Genomic DNA, 16,895 nt, shown 5'->3' with positions numbered 1-16,895 from the left:
AGGCTGGTAAACATGCCTGCAGAAACTACAATTGCTTATGATGGGAAAGTTACACCACAGGAGCGCTGCAAGATATACAATAAGCCAAAATAAAAAACGTTTCACGTCAGGCTTTGAGTTTGTTCCATTCCTCTCTCCCCTTCTTTCTGATTCCTCATGGCACAGACTTTTTGCTAATTCAGAGAATCATACAATAACCTGGGTCGAAAGTGACCTTAAAGATTACCCAGATCCTACCATCCTGCTGTGGGCAGGGACACCTCTCACTAGACCAGGTTGCTTAAAGCCCCATCCAACCTGGCCTTGAACACTCCCAGACATGGGGCATCCAAAACTTCTCTGGGCAACCTGTCCCAGTGCCTCACCACCTTCAAAAGAATTTTTTTCTAATATCTAACCTAAACCTGCCCTCTTTCACTTTGAAGTCATTCCCCCTTGTCCTGTCACTACATTCTCCTGTAAAAAGATTTTCCATCTTTCTTGTAGGCTTTCTTCAGATATTGGAAGGCTGCAATTGGGGCATCCCAAAGCCTTCTCTTCTCCAGGCTGAAAAATTCAGTTCTCTCAGCCTTTCCTCATAGGAGAGGTGCTCCGTCCCTCTCCTCATCTTGGTGGCCCTCCTCTGGACTCCCTCAAACAGGCTGATACCCTTATTGTGCTGAGCACCCCAGAGCTGGATGCAGTGCTCCAGGTGGGGAGTCACAAGAGTAGAGTAGAGGGGCAGAATCCCCTCCCTTGCCTTGCTGGCCACATGCTTTTGATGCAGCCCAGGACACAATTTGTTTTCTGGGCTTTGAGTGCCCATTGCTGGGTCATGTCCAGCCTCTCACCCACCAGCACCCCCGGGTCCTTCTCAGCAGGGCTGCTTATACACGCTCATATGGTCCCTGGATTGGCAACTCAGCCATTTGGCAGCCATACCAAATGCCTTCCTTTCTCTTTGTTCTTCTGATCAGGAGGAGTTTCATTTAGCTTTTTTACTTGCAGTTTCTTTTTTCTTGTCCTCTTAAACCGCACGCGCATAAAGAACCAAAGATGATCAAAGTATTATCTTCTGGAACACTTCCCTGACAGTCCTAATCATCCCACTTATATATCCAACTTACTTTTAAGAATAATTTACTAGCCACCTGTAGTGGGTTGAACCTGGCTGGACGCCAGGCACCCACTAAAGTCTCTTGCTCTCCCTCTGCAATTGGACAGAGGAAAGAAAAAAAAAAACAGCTAAGGATTCATCAGCTGAGATAACAGTTGGGAGAGGTCACTGACTGATCGCCATCACAGGCAAAACAGACTCAAAGCGGGGATAGTACCTAAATTTATTACTAAGAGGGTCAGAGTAAAAGAATGAGAAGTAAAATAACCTTAAAAACACCTTCCTCCTACCCCTCTTTCCTTCTGTGTTCTCCCTCCTCCCCCAGCGGTGCAGGGGGACAGGAATGGGGGTTACAGTCAGTTGTTGTTTCTGCCACTGCTCAGGGAGAGGAGTCCTTCCCCTGCTCCCGTGGGGTCCCTCCACAGGAGACAGTCCTTGATGGACCTCTCCGGTGTGAGTCCATTCCTCAGGCAGCAACTCTTCCCAAACTGCTGTCCATGGGTCACTCCTCCATGGGGTCAGTCCTTCACCAATGAGCTGTCCCAACATGGGTCCCCCACAGGGGCCACAAGTCCTACCCAGGAAAAACCTGCTCCAGCCTGGGCTTCCCTCTCCAGGGGCTGCAGGTCCCCAGCAGGACCCCGCTCCCTCTTGGGCCTCCCACGGGGTCACTGCCTCCTTCAGATATCCACCTGCTCCAGCACGGGCTCATCCATGGGCTGCAGGGGCACCTCTGCCCCACCATGCTCTGCCCCACGGGCTGCAGGGCCTCAGCTCTGGTGCCTGGAGCACCTCCTGCCCCTCCTTCTGCACTGCCCCTGGTGTCTACCTTGTTGTTCCCATCTTCTCACTCTGCTCTTCCCTGGCTGGAATTCTTCTGTTCTTTAATATGTTATCACAGAGGCATTACTGTCACTCCTCACTGGTTTGACCTTGGCCAGCAGCAGGAAGCCCATCCCGGAGCCGGCTGGCATTGGCTCCACGGGACAGGGGAAGCTTCTGGCAGCTTCTACCAGAAGCCATCCCTGTAGCCCCCCCTGCTACCAAAACCCAGCCACAGAAACCCACTACACCACCCTACAAGTCACATCATTTTCCTGAAGAACTTTCAATCTATCACTAAATGCTAAAGCCCAACACTGATTTATAGATCCCAGTTCATGAGTTTTCAAGTACTTAAGTCTCTTTACTGTAATTAGCTCATTCTCTTAAACAAGATCGAGATCTTTCTATTTGCTGAACTACAAAATAAACCAGGTGCCAATAACGCAGCATTTTATCAAAGCAGATAAAACAGACCTCACTTCATGATTTAAGAAAAAAGGAGAGGGAAGGCCAAACACCCAGTATGTCTCATTACTCCCTACTGTGGGTTCGGATACCATGCTACAGTTACAAAATGCATGAAACACTACTTTAAGGATAAAGGAAACATTAACTGTAACAAAGAAATCTGACAGAACTTCATTGAGAAGAGTTTTTAAATGATCACTCTATTACAAAAAAACCTCCAAGTGCTACAATACAAAGATACTACTGAAGAAAAACTAGGTAATGAACTAGGGGAAGGTGGACATAGAGATATTTTAACTGTTTTACCTCAATATCTGCCTCTTGGAAGCACACAACTTTTTTCTTTACATTTTCAGACTAACCTAAAAGCTCTGTTCTCCACTACCCAGTGCACTTCGCTTGAATTCCACACAAAGGTGATTTTCACCCAGTAAGCTACTTTTTCAAGTTCTCAAATGTTTATGAGCAAAATCACTCACCCACGAACTTGCATATTCTGTAATTAGTACCTTTTTAAGAATGCCTTACTGAACACTGTGTTTGATTCTCATGTTTGACATGGGAAGGGGCGTCAAACATGCAACCAGTTCTACCATAAAAATAGCAAGTTCTCTAGTCTAGAGATACCCGTCAAGTAGGGTTGGTATGAGCCTGAAACTCCGTCCATTGCCCTTGGCAGTCCTCTAGGTGGTGTCGATGGGGTACAGAGGTGAAGAGACACCTTCAGCCTGTTCAGCTGAACAGGATGTCCACATTCCCGTACACCTTTTAAGCCAACTGTTATTTTAACAGATTTTCTCAGCTCTCTATCAACTGTTACAACACACCAGGTATTACAAGTAAAAGTAAACATTAACTACTTTCCTTCCAGGCACTTCTGGGTGTGCTAGAGCTGGTAGCTACCTTACTTCACTGATACACCTCTCAGCAGAGCAACGAAACTCAGAATCAATTCAGAAGCTCCTACCTTCCCAAAGTTTACAGTTCCATCAGAGCATAAAATTTTTCAGGGTGAAAGAGGTATAGTAATGTACCTGAAATACTCTCCACATTAAATATATTTCACAGTTGGAGTTTTGTAAGCATTTTTTGATTTGCAGACATCTTTCAGTACAGGTAACAGACCCAACTACTTCAAGTGAGGGCCTATGGTAGAGTCAACAGCAAGCCCATTTTTCTTGTGTACCCTTAGAAGATGCCTTACAATTGTTGCAGGAGGAAAACAAAAGGATCCTATTATTTACACACAACTTCTTTAGTCTTCTTTACCCCTAAGGTTTGCTCCATTCTGAATGTAGGTCATCAGATCATTCAAAGCATTTCCTCTGCAGTTTCTAATTTCTGAGGCATTCCTGAGTCCCCCAGTTTCTCTTGAGTTTTTGGCATAACTGGAACAAACTACAGTATGGACCTTTAAAACTGCTATATGCTACCAAGATCTCCAAATGCTTAGCACTGTGAAAGAGTGTGCAAGGCAGCGCCATCTTACCAATTAGGGACATTTAATGCAATGTTCTATTACAAAAGTTAAGAAAGTGTCTGCTTTCTTGAAAAGTAATAATTTTTTCAAGAGCATTAGAAGAAAGGAAAAAGAGGTGCAAAAGAAGTGCAACACAACGCTTAATGCAAGTACTACAAAGAGTGTTCACCAGCCTCTGACTTGAAATACTTGTTCTGCAAAAATACATCATGGTATTCCTCAAACCTAGAGTCTGGAGTCCTGCATCTCCATGAATTACCACCTCAAAGTACTTCACTCTGCACTAAATAAATGTATTCCGGCATGGAATTCTCAACAATTCATTCCTTCACTTTCTGGTCACTTTCCTTTAATTCCTAATGCTTCCAGGAACAAAATAATAACTGAGCTTTGAGGTACAGTAATGACACCTCCCAGTAACTGGCTCCAATACTTAAGAGTTGGATAATATTCTAACAGATTATAAAATAACCCCCAAACCTGTTAAAATCCTCCATTTATACTTTTATTTTTTTAATGTCACATCAGTCACACTTGAGAGTTTGCATCTTGCAGATCATCTGTTTCCAACTAAACTTCAGACAGCAGTTTGCAACAGCACAAGAACGTTATCAATATCAGCCTCTACCACTAAATAATTGACTAATAACAGTCAATTATTCAATTATTTTCACTATAAAGACAAGGTTATATAGTAAGAAATCTTCACTTGTGTATCTTCATTTCCAAAGCCACTCTTCTATAGCAAAATCTCCAGCTGTTTTCTCCACTCCTCACAAAAGTTTTTCGGAATAAGGAACAGTGTATACGACGACAGACCCTGCCTGGCATTTCACATCCTTATGGCAAAGCAAGCTCAGAAAAGATATCTGCAGATCACAGCATACATTCTTTCTGAATTCAGGAGGGCAAACAAGTTTATTCACCTTTGTACTTTTCCAAAATTGAAGGTAATCAAAGGAGAAGAGAGTTTGAAAATGTGTTTGACCTACTCCTGGGTCAAGACACTCCGTACAGTTTCTACTCCACCTCCTTAAATCTACATGGTATTTAATTATTATAATCAACAGGTCATGGTTTATTCCCATCTACACAGAGATCAAACTACATTTACTGACATTTTCATCTTATCAGAACAGTACAAACCATAGCAGGGAACAGGTACGGAATTAAGATCATCTGAGCTACTGTATTCACATCTAGATTGAAAAAAGCTTAGTCATGACGTAGAAAGCTCTGCATTCTCTACAGCTTACTTTTGCAAAGCTTAGGTGTCCTTCTTCAAGGGCATCCTGAATTCTCTTTCCCTCATCTCTTACCTCATTTTCCACAGCTAGGTTTAGAGAGTCTGCTTTGGGTACTTGAAAAATAATAGTACCAATAATTCAGGTGCTGAAGTTAGTGGCCTTATTTACTCTCAGAAAGTAAAGACAAAGTCAGAAGAAACCCTGGAAACTGCAATGGCACATCTGTGTCAGTCCAAATGTGACCTATGTTCCAGAACTATTACTGTTATTGAAATTGCTCTCACAGACCCCTTTCTTTGGTGGATCACAAGGTTCTTCTACAGAGATTTTCCACTTGCAGAGACAATCTACGCCTCAGCCCGCATACTGATACAAATAATAGCTGTACACTAAACATTGTTTTTGCTAGGTACATCTCAGCATTACTGCCTATATCAAAAGCACATGCAAACGTTTGCAATAATTGAAATATATTTGCTTTGTTGAAGTGAAAAGTGATGTGATGGTACCCTCAGCACAGACAAGTCTCTGTGCCCAAAACACAGATTTCTTCAAAGCTAATTTCATTCTATTACAGAAGGAAGTCCAACAGACAATGGTTATTTTCAAGACTCACAGCAGTTTAAAATTCATTCCAGGTGAACACTGATTTCTAAGATCCTAAGTTAATACACACACATACACACTGCTAAGTTATGCAAAAACATATTTCCCATAAAACTGAACACTGATTCTTAACAGAATCATTTCTTTGGAGATAAAGACAGAAGTTACTGACAATCACAGAGGAAGTCCTTTCATGACTACATCCTAGTGCATTTCTGACCTTGAAAATCATGTATGATCTTGTACTGCTGCTGGAGGTAGGATACTTGAGGTACTTATATCAAGTACAGAGAGTACCACATGTTTAACACAGCTCACAGCACCATTCTCCAACCAGCCACCTCCAGGATGCCTCTATTCAACTGCCAAGTAATTCCAGTGTTGTTCTAGGCACACACCCAGGTGTTTATTTTCCAGAAGCTGCCATGAAGTTCCTGCCATACTGTCAAGCATTCAGAAAGCAACTCATGTTGGTCCCAATATTGGTTGAGAAATCAGTTTAAAACTACAATCCTAACAGGAATATGTATATTTTCCTCTGTCAGATTAATTTATACTAATTTCTACACCGTTTATATGTAAATATTTCACCTCATAGTTTATTTTTTTTAGAGTAAATATAGTCTAATAGAGCAGGTCACTAGTAATCACCTTTAGCCAATAATACTGGCTGCTTTAGTATCAATAAGCTGACAGTAAATAGCATTTACACTAGGAATCAATTGTTCCTGAAGAGTTCTGTAAACAAGGACTCTCCTTGACAAGTAATTAAAGAATACCTCAGTCATAACCTAGTTAAATCTTCACTACTAAAGCCACCTCATCTCATCAGCTAACTAAAAAAAAAAAACCAAAACAAAATACAGATTAATCTCTGTAACTGGCCAAAGAAAACACTGCCTAAAAACCTTTTCAGCCAACAGTTGTTTTCTGAAATAAGCGAGGGCAAGAAATGCCAGAGCTTTGCTTTTCAAAGAGGCTTGCAGAGGCAGGCATTAAATTTCTACTGCACTTGAACCCGACACGGGTCTACAGCTTCCCCCAGGTGTTTTTGAAAATCCCACCCCAGAGCACTCAAAGGAGGAAAGCAAGAGAGGGAGAGCATAATGGGGAAAGGGAAGAAAGAATAGTGACAACAAAGTATGAGGTAAAAGATAAGAGATCAAAGACAAAAAGAAAGAAAGCAAAGAAGATAATTTATCCTACCAGAGACAGCACCTCTTGTCAGTCAAGACAAGAAACATTGCCTCCCAAAAAGAATCTGGCACCAGGAAGTGGCAGAAGTGATGGGGGAAGACCAAATCTGACCTGAGATAAGAAAAAAAAATGCAGTTATAATTTTTTTTAAACTCTGTCTGTTTTTTCATCCTACTTCTGCAGTATTTAAAAAAAAATTACTTTTTTTTTGTTTAAATTAATGTCTTTCTTCAGTTGGATTTTTGTCAGTGATGACAGTGGGATGATACAAATCAATGTGGAACGGGATAAATAGAATCTTGAAAAAAAAAGTGAAATTATACAAATGCTGAAATTAAAAACAAATTTTAAATAGTATAGGAAAACTGTACGAAGTGATAGCTGCAAACAGTATATGCTAGTGAAATGTCCCAATGAGTAAAAAATTTAGAAGAATGGATTTGCATCGACAAAACTCACTGAGATGGGGTACAAGACCACCAATTCCTACCTCTAGAAGACTTTCCTGACTGCTTTCTTACAAAATACAAAATCTCCACCTGATATCCCATGTGCAAATGGGAAAAACATCATGGTCTCTTGTGTCCAGGTTCCACACTTAATTGCAATAAAAAAGTTTTACCCAGGTCTCTCTCTACTGAAAATGGGGCAACTTTTACAGAAAGTCTCCGAGAAGCTCCAAATAAAACAATCACAACAGAAAGAATTAATACATGCAGGAAATTCACTTCAGGGTGAGAAATGGGCAATAAGAAGAGGAATTACCATATAAAAGCAAATCACAGATTAAGCCTAATATTTTTTAAAAAATATTTTAACATTAAAAGACAAAAAAGACAAAAATTACCAAATAAATCCATCCTCCCCCTACCATTCATTCAAACCATATTCTCAGAACAAACCTGGCAGGGGGAACCATTTTCTTCTAATATGTCAGAGGTTCCAGTAACAACTTCTATTAATACTTAAAAGTTAATTCCGAACTAGAACAAATAACTTCAAGTGGTAGAAATCAAGCCATCACCTGTACTTGCCTTTCAAAATAATTCAGGGGCTTCTGTGATGCTATCTCACAATTTTCACTTGGCACAGACCTCACTTCCAAACTCAGTAAATGAAAAGCTGGGTTACACACATATTCCAAAACAGTGAAACTAACGAGTTTGTCTCTATGCTCCACACTGAATTCAAAATGGTCTTATTTCAGTGCACCAAAATTAACTGTCAAAATATTATACTGAGATAAAAATGTGGATAACCCTGTGGACTAGATATACAAAAACCCCATAGGAGTAAGTTCAAACCAGATGCTCAAGTGATGCTTCAGGCAAAGGGACCTAAAATTTAAGATCCTTAAGAAAAACACTTGAATCTGAAATAGACAAAAGACCTGGAGAAGAAAGTTTAAGACAAAATCCAAAGCTTTAATTGTTCAATCTGGATACGAGGTACCCTTAAGAACATTCAATGAAAAAATTCTCACAATCTCATTACATAGTGTATGAAAAAGAAGTTCAGTTTTATTCCCCCTTTTGAATTCATGAAATTTCTTTTTCTATTTGAAAAGGGATATTAGAGATTACATCTTATGCAGATGATGCCTTTCTTTCAGATTCTCTCTCGGTATCAGCCTTTCTGAGGCAAACTGCTTTTCAGCTTCTGTCCATGCAGTAATTCCCCCTCACACATTCCGAGTCACTAACAGCACTCTGCTTGAGTTCTCTGAACTCAGTGTGTCCAAGCTGCTCACAGTACCTTAATAATGTTGTTTCTGTATGAGTGAGCAACATTTCTGCCTACAGTTAAGCTTGTATATCCCTTCTCTGTTATCTCTCAGTTTTCAAAATCTACAGCTTCCAAATCCCCTCATCTGTTCTAAATCCTGTACAGGGAAGAATACACTGCATGTGGAGGATTGATTTAGCCCAAGTTATTCCAAGAACAAAAACTATGGAAGCTCACAACCTTACCAATATAAAAAAATATATATTCCTAGAATCAATCCATGGTCAGAATTCACTGGAAATGCTACCTAACACAATTAGATTCCTTTCCCCAAAAATATCACCTTACTCAGTGCACCAGTGCATATGATCAGTAAACAAACAGGAATGTCTGTTTTGTCCTTGTTTGACAGTCTGAGCCCTTAGTTATCACACGCTTCAAAAAAATTCGCACTGACCACCGATTTTCTCACTGCCTCCTCCCTGCAAGCATTTTCTCTATTGTATTTCAATGCAGCACAAACATCAACAAATTAACTTTAACAGCACTTCTAGAGCAGTATTTTCTTTCTCTTGAAATAGAGGGAAACCCAGGCATGTAAAGATTAAAACTCTAAGTCCACTGAACCCAGCCACCCAATCCAAGAAGCCAAAGGACGGATTTTTCAGAATCCTTGATATTCTAGAATCAAGCGGGTTTTTTTCAAAGCTCACTGCTCAGTTACTACAGTTGCAGGTGTGAATGCTCAATCCCAAAACCCCAGATCAGGCCTTCATAACCAAAGGAACAGCTAACAGCTACCTGTGAATTCTTGCTGAAGGTATTTACCTAGCAGTTCACAAGAACTCTGCAGCACAAGACAGGACAGTAGATCCAGCTCTCCACAACAAAGTTCCACTGTCAACACCTCGACCATCCTTTATTTCTGTAACACCTCTATCTGCTCATTTGCTGCACAATTCCAAACACTGAGAAGTGGTCTAACACAGAGAACCCTCCTGCACACCTTAAAGGAGGCAGGGGTGGTATGCAGTACATAATACGCAACTGTGTACAACATGAAGATACTCAAAAAACACTGAATTACTGCTGTCCCTGCAACCAAATTCTGGTACATCCCAGTTCCTGAGCGACATTCTTCAAATCTGTTGTGGTGTCCAGGGATGTGTTAACACTTCTTGCATTAGTCGCCACTTTGGCTTTTTATTTAACAGTAACAGAAGTAAGGTAACAATGAAGACACAACAACCAAGAAGCGATACCAAAAATTCTCCCTCAAACCTTATCAGTAATGTAAACACGCTAAAGTATTCGAAAAGCTTTCTTTTTATTTAACATGTACGAATTTTATTTGTCCAGTACTGCTCAAGCAATTTTCGTGGCTCTATGAATTTCCCCTGAACCCCTTTTTGTTCAAACAAATATTTGGATGTATGAGTTTTTTCACCATTTGCCTTCTCTCTTCACTCCCACTCAAAAACGGTAAAAGTATCACTGTTCTGTTCCCATTTTTCTGCTTAAGATACAGGTTACCAACATTTTAATATAGATAACTAATTCTAATCTTTTTCTCCTGTTTCCCATGATCCATGGTATTACTTTTTATGATGATCTGAGAGAAAAAATGGTCTCTTTACAAACATTTTTGGAGGACCTTGTTCACAGACTCTGCAGGTACAGCAGCATCTTGGTTCACACTCTGTCTGTTTTTCTAAACCATCAGAACCAGTAACCTTTTTTTAAAATGAAAACCTAGCTTCCACAAAACCAGTACGCATCTTTTCAGTTAAATATGAATTATGTTTCCAGGTCTTTTTATTATTAAATGATCATTCAGTTTCCTACTGAAATCAAACAACAGCTTAATAATAAAGCAAATTACTGTGTTCAAATATTTCTGATCACATTTGCAGCTGTTTATATTTAACATTTTTTGTTCTAAACACAGCTCTCAATAGTCCAATTGTCACACTAACTCATTTTCAGACACTGCACTAGATCTGTAATTAGATGCATTCCTATGCTACCACAGAGTAAAGCTAACAGGAGTATAAAGCACTTTGCATATACAGTTAGGAAATGCTCCGTCAGACTCAAGTAAGTACTGGTACAAATTCAAAAAACCTCACTGTTTTATATTACACATACAACTTAATCTGGATTTATTTTCTACAAAATAGGTTCAAGTGGCAGCAGCATACAAAAGAATTTGTTATTATTCTGTATTGTGAAATAGCAAACTCCATATTTGGAGAATATGTAAGCAAAGTAAGTATCAGAGGGCAGCAAGTTGTAACTGGTCTCACAGATGCACATTTCATCATTAAATGCCATACTTCACTAACACAGTGTCTTGAGCACTTTCTATGAAAAATATGTAGTCTTGGTAACTGAATTAAAAGTTTTACATGCAAAAATATATTAATTCTGCACTTAGTAGCAATTCTGTAACAGACATTACATGATGTATTAAGTTACCCACAACTGCTTAGTGTTATTTGTCTTGTCAGAAGTTTGTAGTACCCTCCTGCAGCTCAAGTATGACACAGCTGTTGCATAATTACAAAGGGCAGAAATTACTCTTTTAACGTTTTCAAGGAGTTTGTTATGAAGTTTTGTTCATGTTTTGTATTGTGAGCATATAGAAAATGTCATCAGCCCAGACTCCCAATTTTTCACTGTACAGCTAGAGGCCTCAAGCTACCATAACCCTTACATTAATTGTTTTTATGTGGTTGGTACATATCCAACTGCAACTATGATGGACTGAATTTCAAAGACCAAGTTCGGTGTCTTTCTTTTTAAAATTTACTTATTTACCCTTCTATTACAAATAAGCACTTGATGTAAGTATCTCTATGCCACACATTTATGTATACACACAAAAGAGAGGAGCACCAAGACATCAGTTCCTTGAAGTACAAGGAGCTTGAAGGCGGCACAGAACATTTGGAAACTCCACAGTCACTCTAAGGAGCTCTCCCTTCCTAGCTGTGTTACCACCATCCATTCACAACTTTACTACATGTGGGACTAGGATTAACTGCAGGGTTTTGCTGATTCATAAAAAAAGATGACAAATGGGCACCATCAAAAATCACTACCACTTATTGCTGACTGTTTCTCGAAGCTTAAAGACTACACCCTTTAGTAAGAATAAGAAAAAAGGATGGAACTAGGTTTGGGAGTGGGGTGCAGAGCATGTGAGACAGAGGTGATGCTGGAGGTATGGCACTGGGAGCCCTCTGGAGCTGCCAGGTGTGGGGAACCTGAAGCTGGGCCAGTAATGCTGCAGTAACCTAGTTCTCCAAAAGAAGTTGCAAAAGTGGTCTTCTAATGACACTCCTGGAAGTGGTAATTCTATACTTTTCTGCTGTCCTGCGTGGTGTCTCCCGACATAGGAGAGAACCATCGCCAGATGCATGCCCACAGAAAGAGATAATCTTTAATAAGCAAAATACTACCGGTAAACTTTCTAGAGCATAAAAAAAAAAAAAAAATGTTACCTACCTGTTCCTTGTAGGTTGCCAAATATTACACCACCACATACTCTGCCACAGAGGGGCTAACCCAGAGAAACACAGCACATTGCTCCTATAAAGGGAACAACATGAAATCCAAGACCAGGGGATGACCTCATGTTGCATTCTACAAAACCAAAGGCAGAGAATAGCTAGTCTCTTAACACCAAATCACAGAATAAAAATGGGTTTGAAAAATTAGAAGAGACCGGCAATAGCAAGTGACAAATACTTAACTCTTGACAGCATTACCAATGAAGTCTCTTAAACAACGAACGAACATTTCAAAAAAAGCAACAATAATTCAAATTCTAGTTGGTGCCCATTTTCCTGAATTCGGGAGAAACACGAGTCTAGAGTTCACGTGTGAAATGAGAGCACAGTGAAAAGGCAGGCTGTGGTCAGAATTTTTCTAAAGCATAAAAAAAATCTCCCTTAAAAAAAATAAACAAAACCAAAAAAACCCCAAAACCAAACAATCAAAAAAACCCCAACAACTGTATTGCAGAGATTATTACACCAAAGAAACAGTCAAGAAACTTTGATGTAAAGTAAGCTTAAGTCTCCATCAGATGCTTCACAACCTATTTAAAGTCCCGAGACTTTAGAATTCTAATTTCTCCATTTAATCCTTTTCCGTCATAAAACTGGTACAGCATCCAGATGCTGTGAAGAACCATCAATAAATCTTTGTAACTTTGCAGATGGACCACTTTAAAGGAAACACACTGAAAAAAAAAAAAGAATCACTTCAACATGACTAAAGCTTTCTTTTTCCCTTTACCATATTCTTCCAAGACAGCCATCCCCAAACTAGTTACACTGCATCAAAAGCTGTCAGCTATGAATGAGCTTGCACATGAATTATTTTTTTAATATATAATTTCTATGGATTTCCAGAGTTCTACCAAAATCAAGTCTCCAAATCCCTTTTCCATGAAGTTGGAAAACCACGACCCCCATACTAATATGTGTTATTCTATCCCTGAAACTAAAGTTGACTAAAAGAAAACATCTGAAGTGTGAGGTAAGAGGAGAATCACTGAGAAACTAAGAGATAGACTAGCTTGTTAATGAAAATGATCACAAGGACAAAGTAGCAGATGTCATTTTTAATCTCACAGTGTTCTCGTGGTTTCAGGAACATATGTGCCTGTTCACACACACACCTGAGTAGTCCACACCCGCAATACAAAATTTACCAAAACTCACACTCACCAGGCAAGAGAGACAACTATTTCCCTTTTTTTTCCTAACTAGGTGTGCCTAACAGAACAATCACTGATGAATCTGCTTCGGAAAGAGAATATTAAGCCTGATTTCATTAACAGTCACTCCTTCTAAAAACATCAACAAATATTTAAGACAGGAAATGTAATTTTCTTTGCTACAAAAAAATCTAACAACTAAACCAAAAATCTACAATATAGTCTCCATCAGAAACACTCTTACACAGAAACCTACCTTCAAGCTTTTTCTGTCTTAAAAAGGCCACTCCAGGACTGAAATGTCTTTTTAGCACACATCACCACCTTTTATAATAGTCCATGCATTTACCACTGAAGAACAACACAGGATATCACTATGATATCACTTCCATAATTTTTGCCTGTTCAGGCTAGAAAAGCTTGTATTCTACTACTGTGCTTCAAAGAAAGTATATGGATACATGCATCACAGCAAAGTCTTACTGACTGTATAGTCCTACAACACCAGCAACAACAACTTTGTGATCAATGCTCACTTCAGTTAAAAACTGCATCTTTAACCATAATGAAATCCATCTCCACCCTCTTGGGAAAACATGTATTTTATGGAGGGCAGGGGGAGGGGAGAAACAGAAAGTAGCACTCCCACTAAATTTAACTTTAACAAGCAAGCAAAAAAAGAGCTAGTGGTTCAGGAAAGACAATTCTTTGATAGGGATGCACACATATTTGCACAAACAAGAAGTCTGCAAAATACTGCATCACACACCAAAAATCCATTGCACATACACCACTGTCCAGCATCAAGCAACTAGAAGTCAGCATTATGAGTTATAAATATTGAATTCCCCTAAAATGTTTTTGTCAAGACATTTTAAGATTAGGTAAAACAGAGAAATGAGAAATTAGATAAAAGAAAAGAGAAATTAGATAAGAGAAAATGGAGACAGGTGCTGAATTAAGTTCCTAACATGGCAGAAGGTTGTATTTTCAAATGTCAAACCCTGCTTTTACAGAGTACTTTAACAGTAGTCCAAACACTTTACACGCTGGTAAACAGGCACAGAAAAACGCAGCGACTTTCTCTCCTGTTTTCACACTCCCATATTCTTCCTGTAGAGACTCCTTTCTTAGCTTCCATCTCTTCCTCCACCCTGCTCCTTCTGACTAATGCTGAACTACCAACCGAACTCCTCTACGGCGGTAAACACAACTGGGAGCAGGGGCAGGCAGCACACAGGACACGTTTCTTCGGCGGCCTCAAAACATGCCACTACTACACCAGCATCGGCCTCCTGCGCCGCAAGGCAAGGCGAAGGGGAAGGGGGCCGCCCCCGGGGCCGCCAGGACGCGACACCCCTCGGCAGGGCCGCGCAGGCTGCTCGCCCCGCTGTGCCCCCGGCCCCGCTCCCCGGCACCCAGCGGGGCCCCCGGCCCGGCGGACCCGCCGCGGCGGGGCCGACACGTCGGCAGGGCCGCCCCGCGCCGCCGCCCACCCACCGCGGCCGGGCCCGCCGGGGGCGCCGCGCCCCGCTCCGCCCGTCCTTCGGGCAGCGGAGCGGGGCCAGCTCCGGGTCCCGCCGGCCGTACCTGCGGCCCGGCCCCGCCCGGCCTCGGCCGCGCGGCGAACGGGCCGTACCGGCCTGCCCCGCTATGACACTGCAGAGCGCGGCCCGCCCGCCCGGGCCTCGCCTTCCTTCCGCCGCCGGGCCCCGGGGCCCGCTCCCGGCGGCGCCATGATGATGATCGGCCCCCGAGGCCGCCGGGCCGGGCCCCGCTGCCGCCGCCGCCGGGAGCGGCCTGGGCGCCCCGCGCCGCTCACCTTCATGTCGGGACATCCTAGTCCAGAGGCGGCGGCCCAGGCCCCTCCCAGGGCTACCGCGGGCAGCTCGGGCGCCGCTGCGGCCTCGCCCCCCCGCCGCCGCCCCGCTGCGAGAGGAGAGGGGCCGGGGCTGGGCCGGGAAGGGGGCGAAAACACAAGAGGCGGCGAGGAGCCGGCCTCCCTCCTCCTCCCTCTCCTCCTCCTCCTTCCTCCTCGCTCGCCCTGCGGGGGGCGGATCCGGCGGCAACGGCTTCCCGGGCGCCGTGACACGGTGACTCCGGGCCCCGCCGGCCGCTGGCGCCGCCTCCCGCGCCGCCCCGCCCCTGCCGCACCAGCGGCGGCCGCGCTGGAGCCTTCCCGGCCCCTTCCCCTTCCTCCTCCTCCTCCTCCTCCTCCTCCTCCCGCCCCGGCCGCGCCGCTGGAGGAAGAGGAAACTCTCCGGCAGGGCGGCGGCTCTCCCGCGCGGGCGGCCGGGCCGGGCCGGGCGGCGCCGGGGGTGGGGGAGGCGGGCAGGAAGCGGCCGAGGTAACGGGACCCAGCGCCGGCCTGACCCGGACGACACGCGTTAATCAGCTTTTTTATGGGGAAGGAGCGGCAGAGAGCAGCCCGGCGCATGCCCTAGGCCGGCGTTCGGTCACCGATCGCGTTACTCTTTTTGCCAGCTTTGGGAAGCTGCGGACCCCAGGCGCAGGGCTGGAGTCTTTTTCCTTCTTGTTTTTCCCCTTCCGCCTTTGTCAGGCCTGTAGAGGACTGCCAGGAGCGTCCTCCAGCCAGGCTCCAGCTCCATGTGGAGGAGGCCCACGGGGTGCCGTGTGTCATCTCACTCACTGAATCACAGAATCTTTTGAGTTGGAAGGGACCTACAAGGATTATCGAGTCCAACTCCTGGCCCTGCGCAGGAGATCCCCATGAGTCACACCATGTACCTGAGAGCATTGTCCACACGCTTCTTGAACTCTGTCAGGCTTGGTGCTGTGACCACTGCCCTGGGGTGCCTGTTCAGTGCCCAAACACCCTCTGGGTGAAGAACCTTTTTATAATATCCAAACTAAACCGCCCCTGGCACAACTTCAGCCCATTCCCTCGTGTCCTGGCCCTGGTCACCACAGAGCAGAGATCAGTGCCTGCGCCTCCTCTTCCCCTCCTGAGGAATTTGTACATTGCAATGAGGTCTCCCTCAGTCTCCCGCAGGCTGAAAGTGAGCCTATGAGCTGCTCCTCATAGGGGTTCTCCTCAAGACCCTTCACTCCAGACAAGTGTCTCGATCTGTCCACACCACGGGGAATTTTCGTCCTGTCATCGTTGCTTTCAGCCCTTTCATGGAAGCAGGCCAGTCTTGACATCTCAAGTGAAAGCCCCATGGCATGGCTGCATTCCTTCCCTGGTACAGATGCATGAGACACACACATCATGTATTTTCATTCTGTGCTGCCTTTCTTACTATGGCATCGTGGCCTTTCCTCAGATTTCATCCATGGTAATAGCACCATCTCTCTCATCTCCCACCTCTAAGTATTTCATCTCCTGCCATGCCCATGGCATTCCTCCATCTTTTCCCTCTGCCAGTACAACATGTCCATCTTCTCTGCTGTCTTACTGCCACAGCCCCCACATGTCTGCCCTAGCCCTGCAATTCTTGTATGTTTACACTGGTGAAGTACCTTTTCAGTCTGTTTCAAAGGCCGTGAGGGCCGAGCTGC

General features: G+C 43.3%; 1 protein-coding gene across 2 annotated transcripts in view; it reads right to left on the bottom strand.

Moving 5' to 3' along the window:
- The window catches only part of KCMF1 (potassium channel modulatory factor 1), a 49,346-nt gene extending 33,962 nt beyond the window's left edge, over nucleotides 1–15,384 (bottom strand). Inside the window, exons 1-2 of one of the 2 annotated variants that reach the window (XM_027745179.2) lie at nucleotides 15,196–15,384; nucleotides 6,929–7,030 (exon numbers count right to left, since the gene is read on the bottom strand). Coding sequence is in view for 1 of the 2 variants with exons in the window: in XM_027745177.2 (XP_027600978.1) it covers nucleotides 15,196–15,211 (16 nt within the window). In the remaining variant the exon portion in view is untranslated. The remainder of the gene's footprint in view (nucleotides 1–6,928; nucleotides 7,031–15,195) is intronic. The other variant, XM_027745177.2, reaches the window with a different exon arrangement.
- Nucleotides 15,385–16,895: the final 1,511 nt, after the last annotated feature.

The sequence above is a fragment of the Pipra filicauda genome, unplaced genomic scaffold, assembly GCF_003945595.2.
Source record: "Pipra filicauda isolate LSUMZ 115617 unplaced genomic scaffold, ASM394559v2 scaffold163_size1657671_pilon, whole genome shotgun sequence".
Classification (NCBI taxonomy): Eukaryota; Metazoa; Chordata; class Aves; order Passeriformes; family Pipridae; genus Pipra; species Pipra filicauda.
The sequence above is the reverse complement of the archived record's forward strand: the minus strand, read 5'-3'. Positions and strand labels throughout refer to the sequence as shown.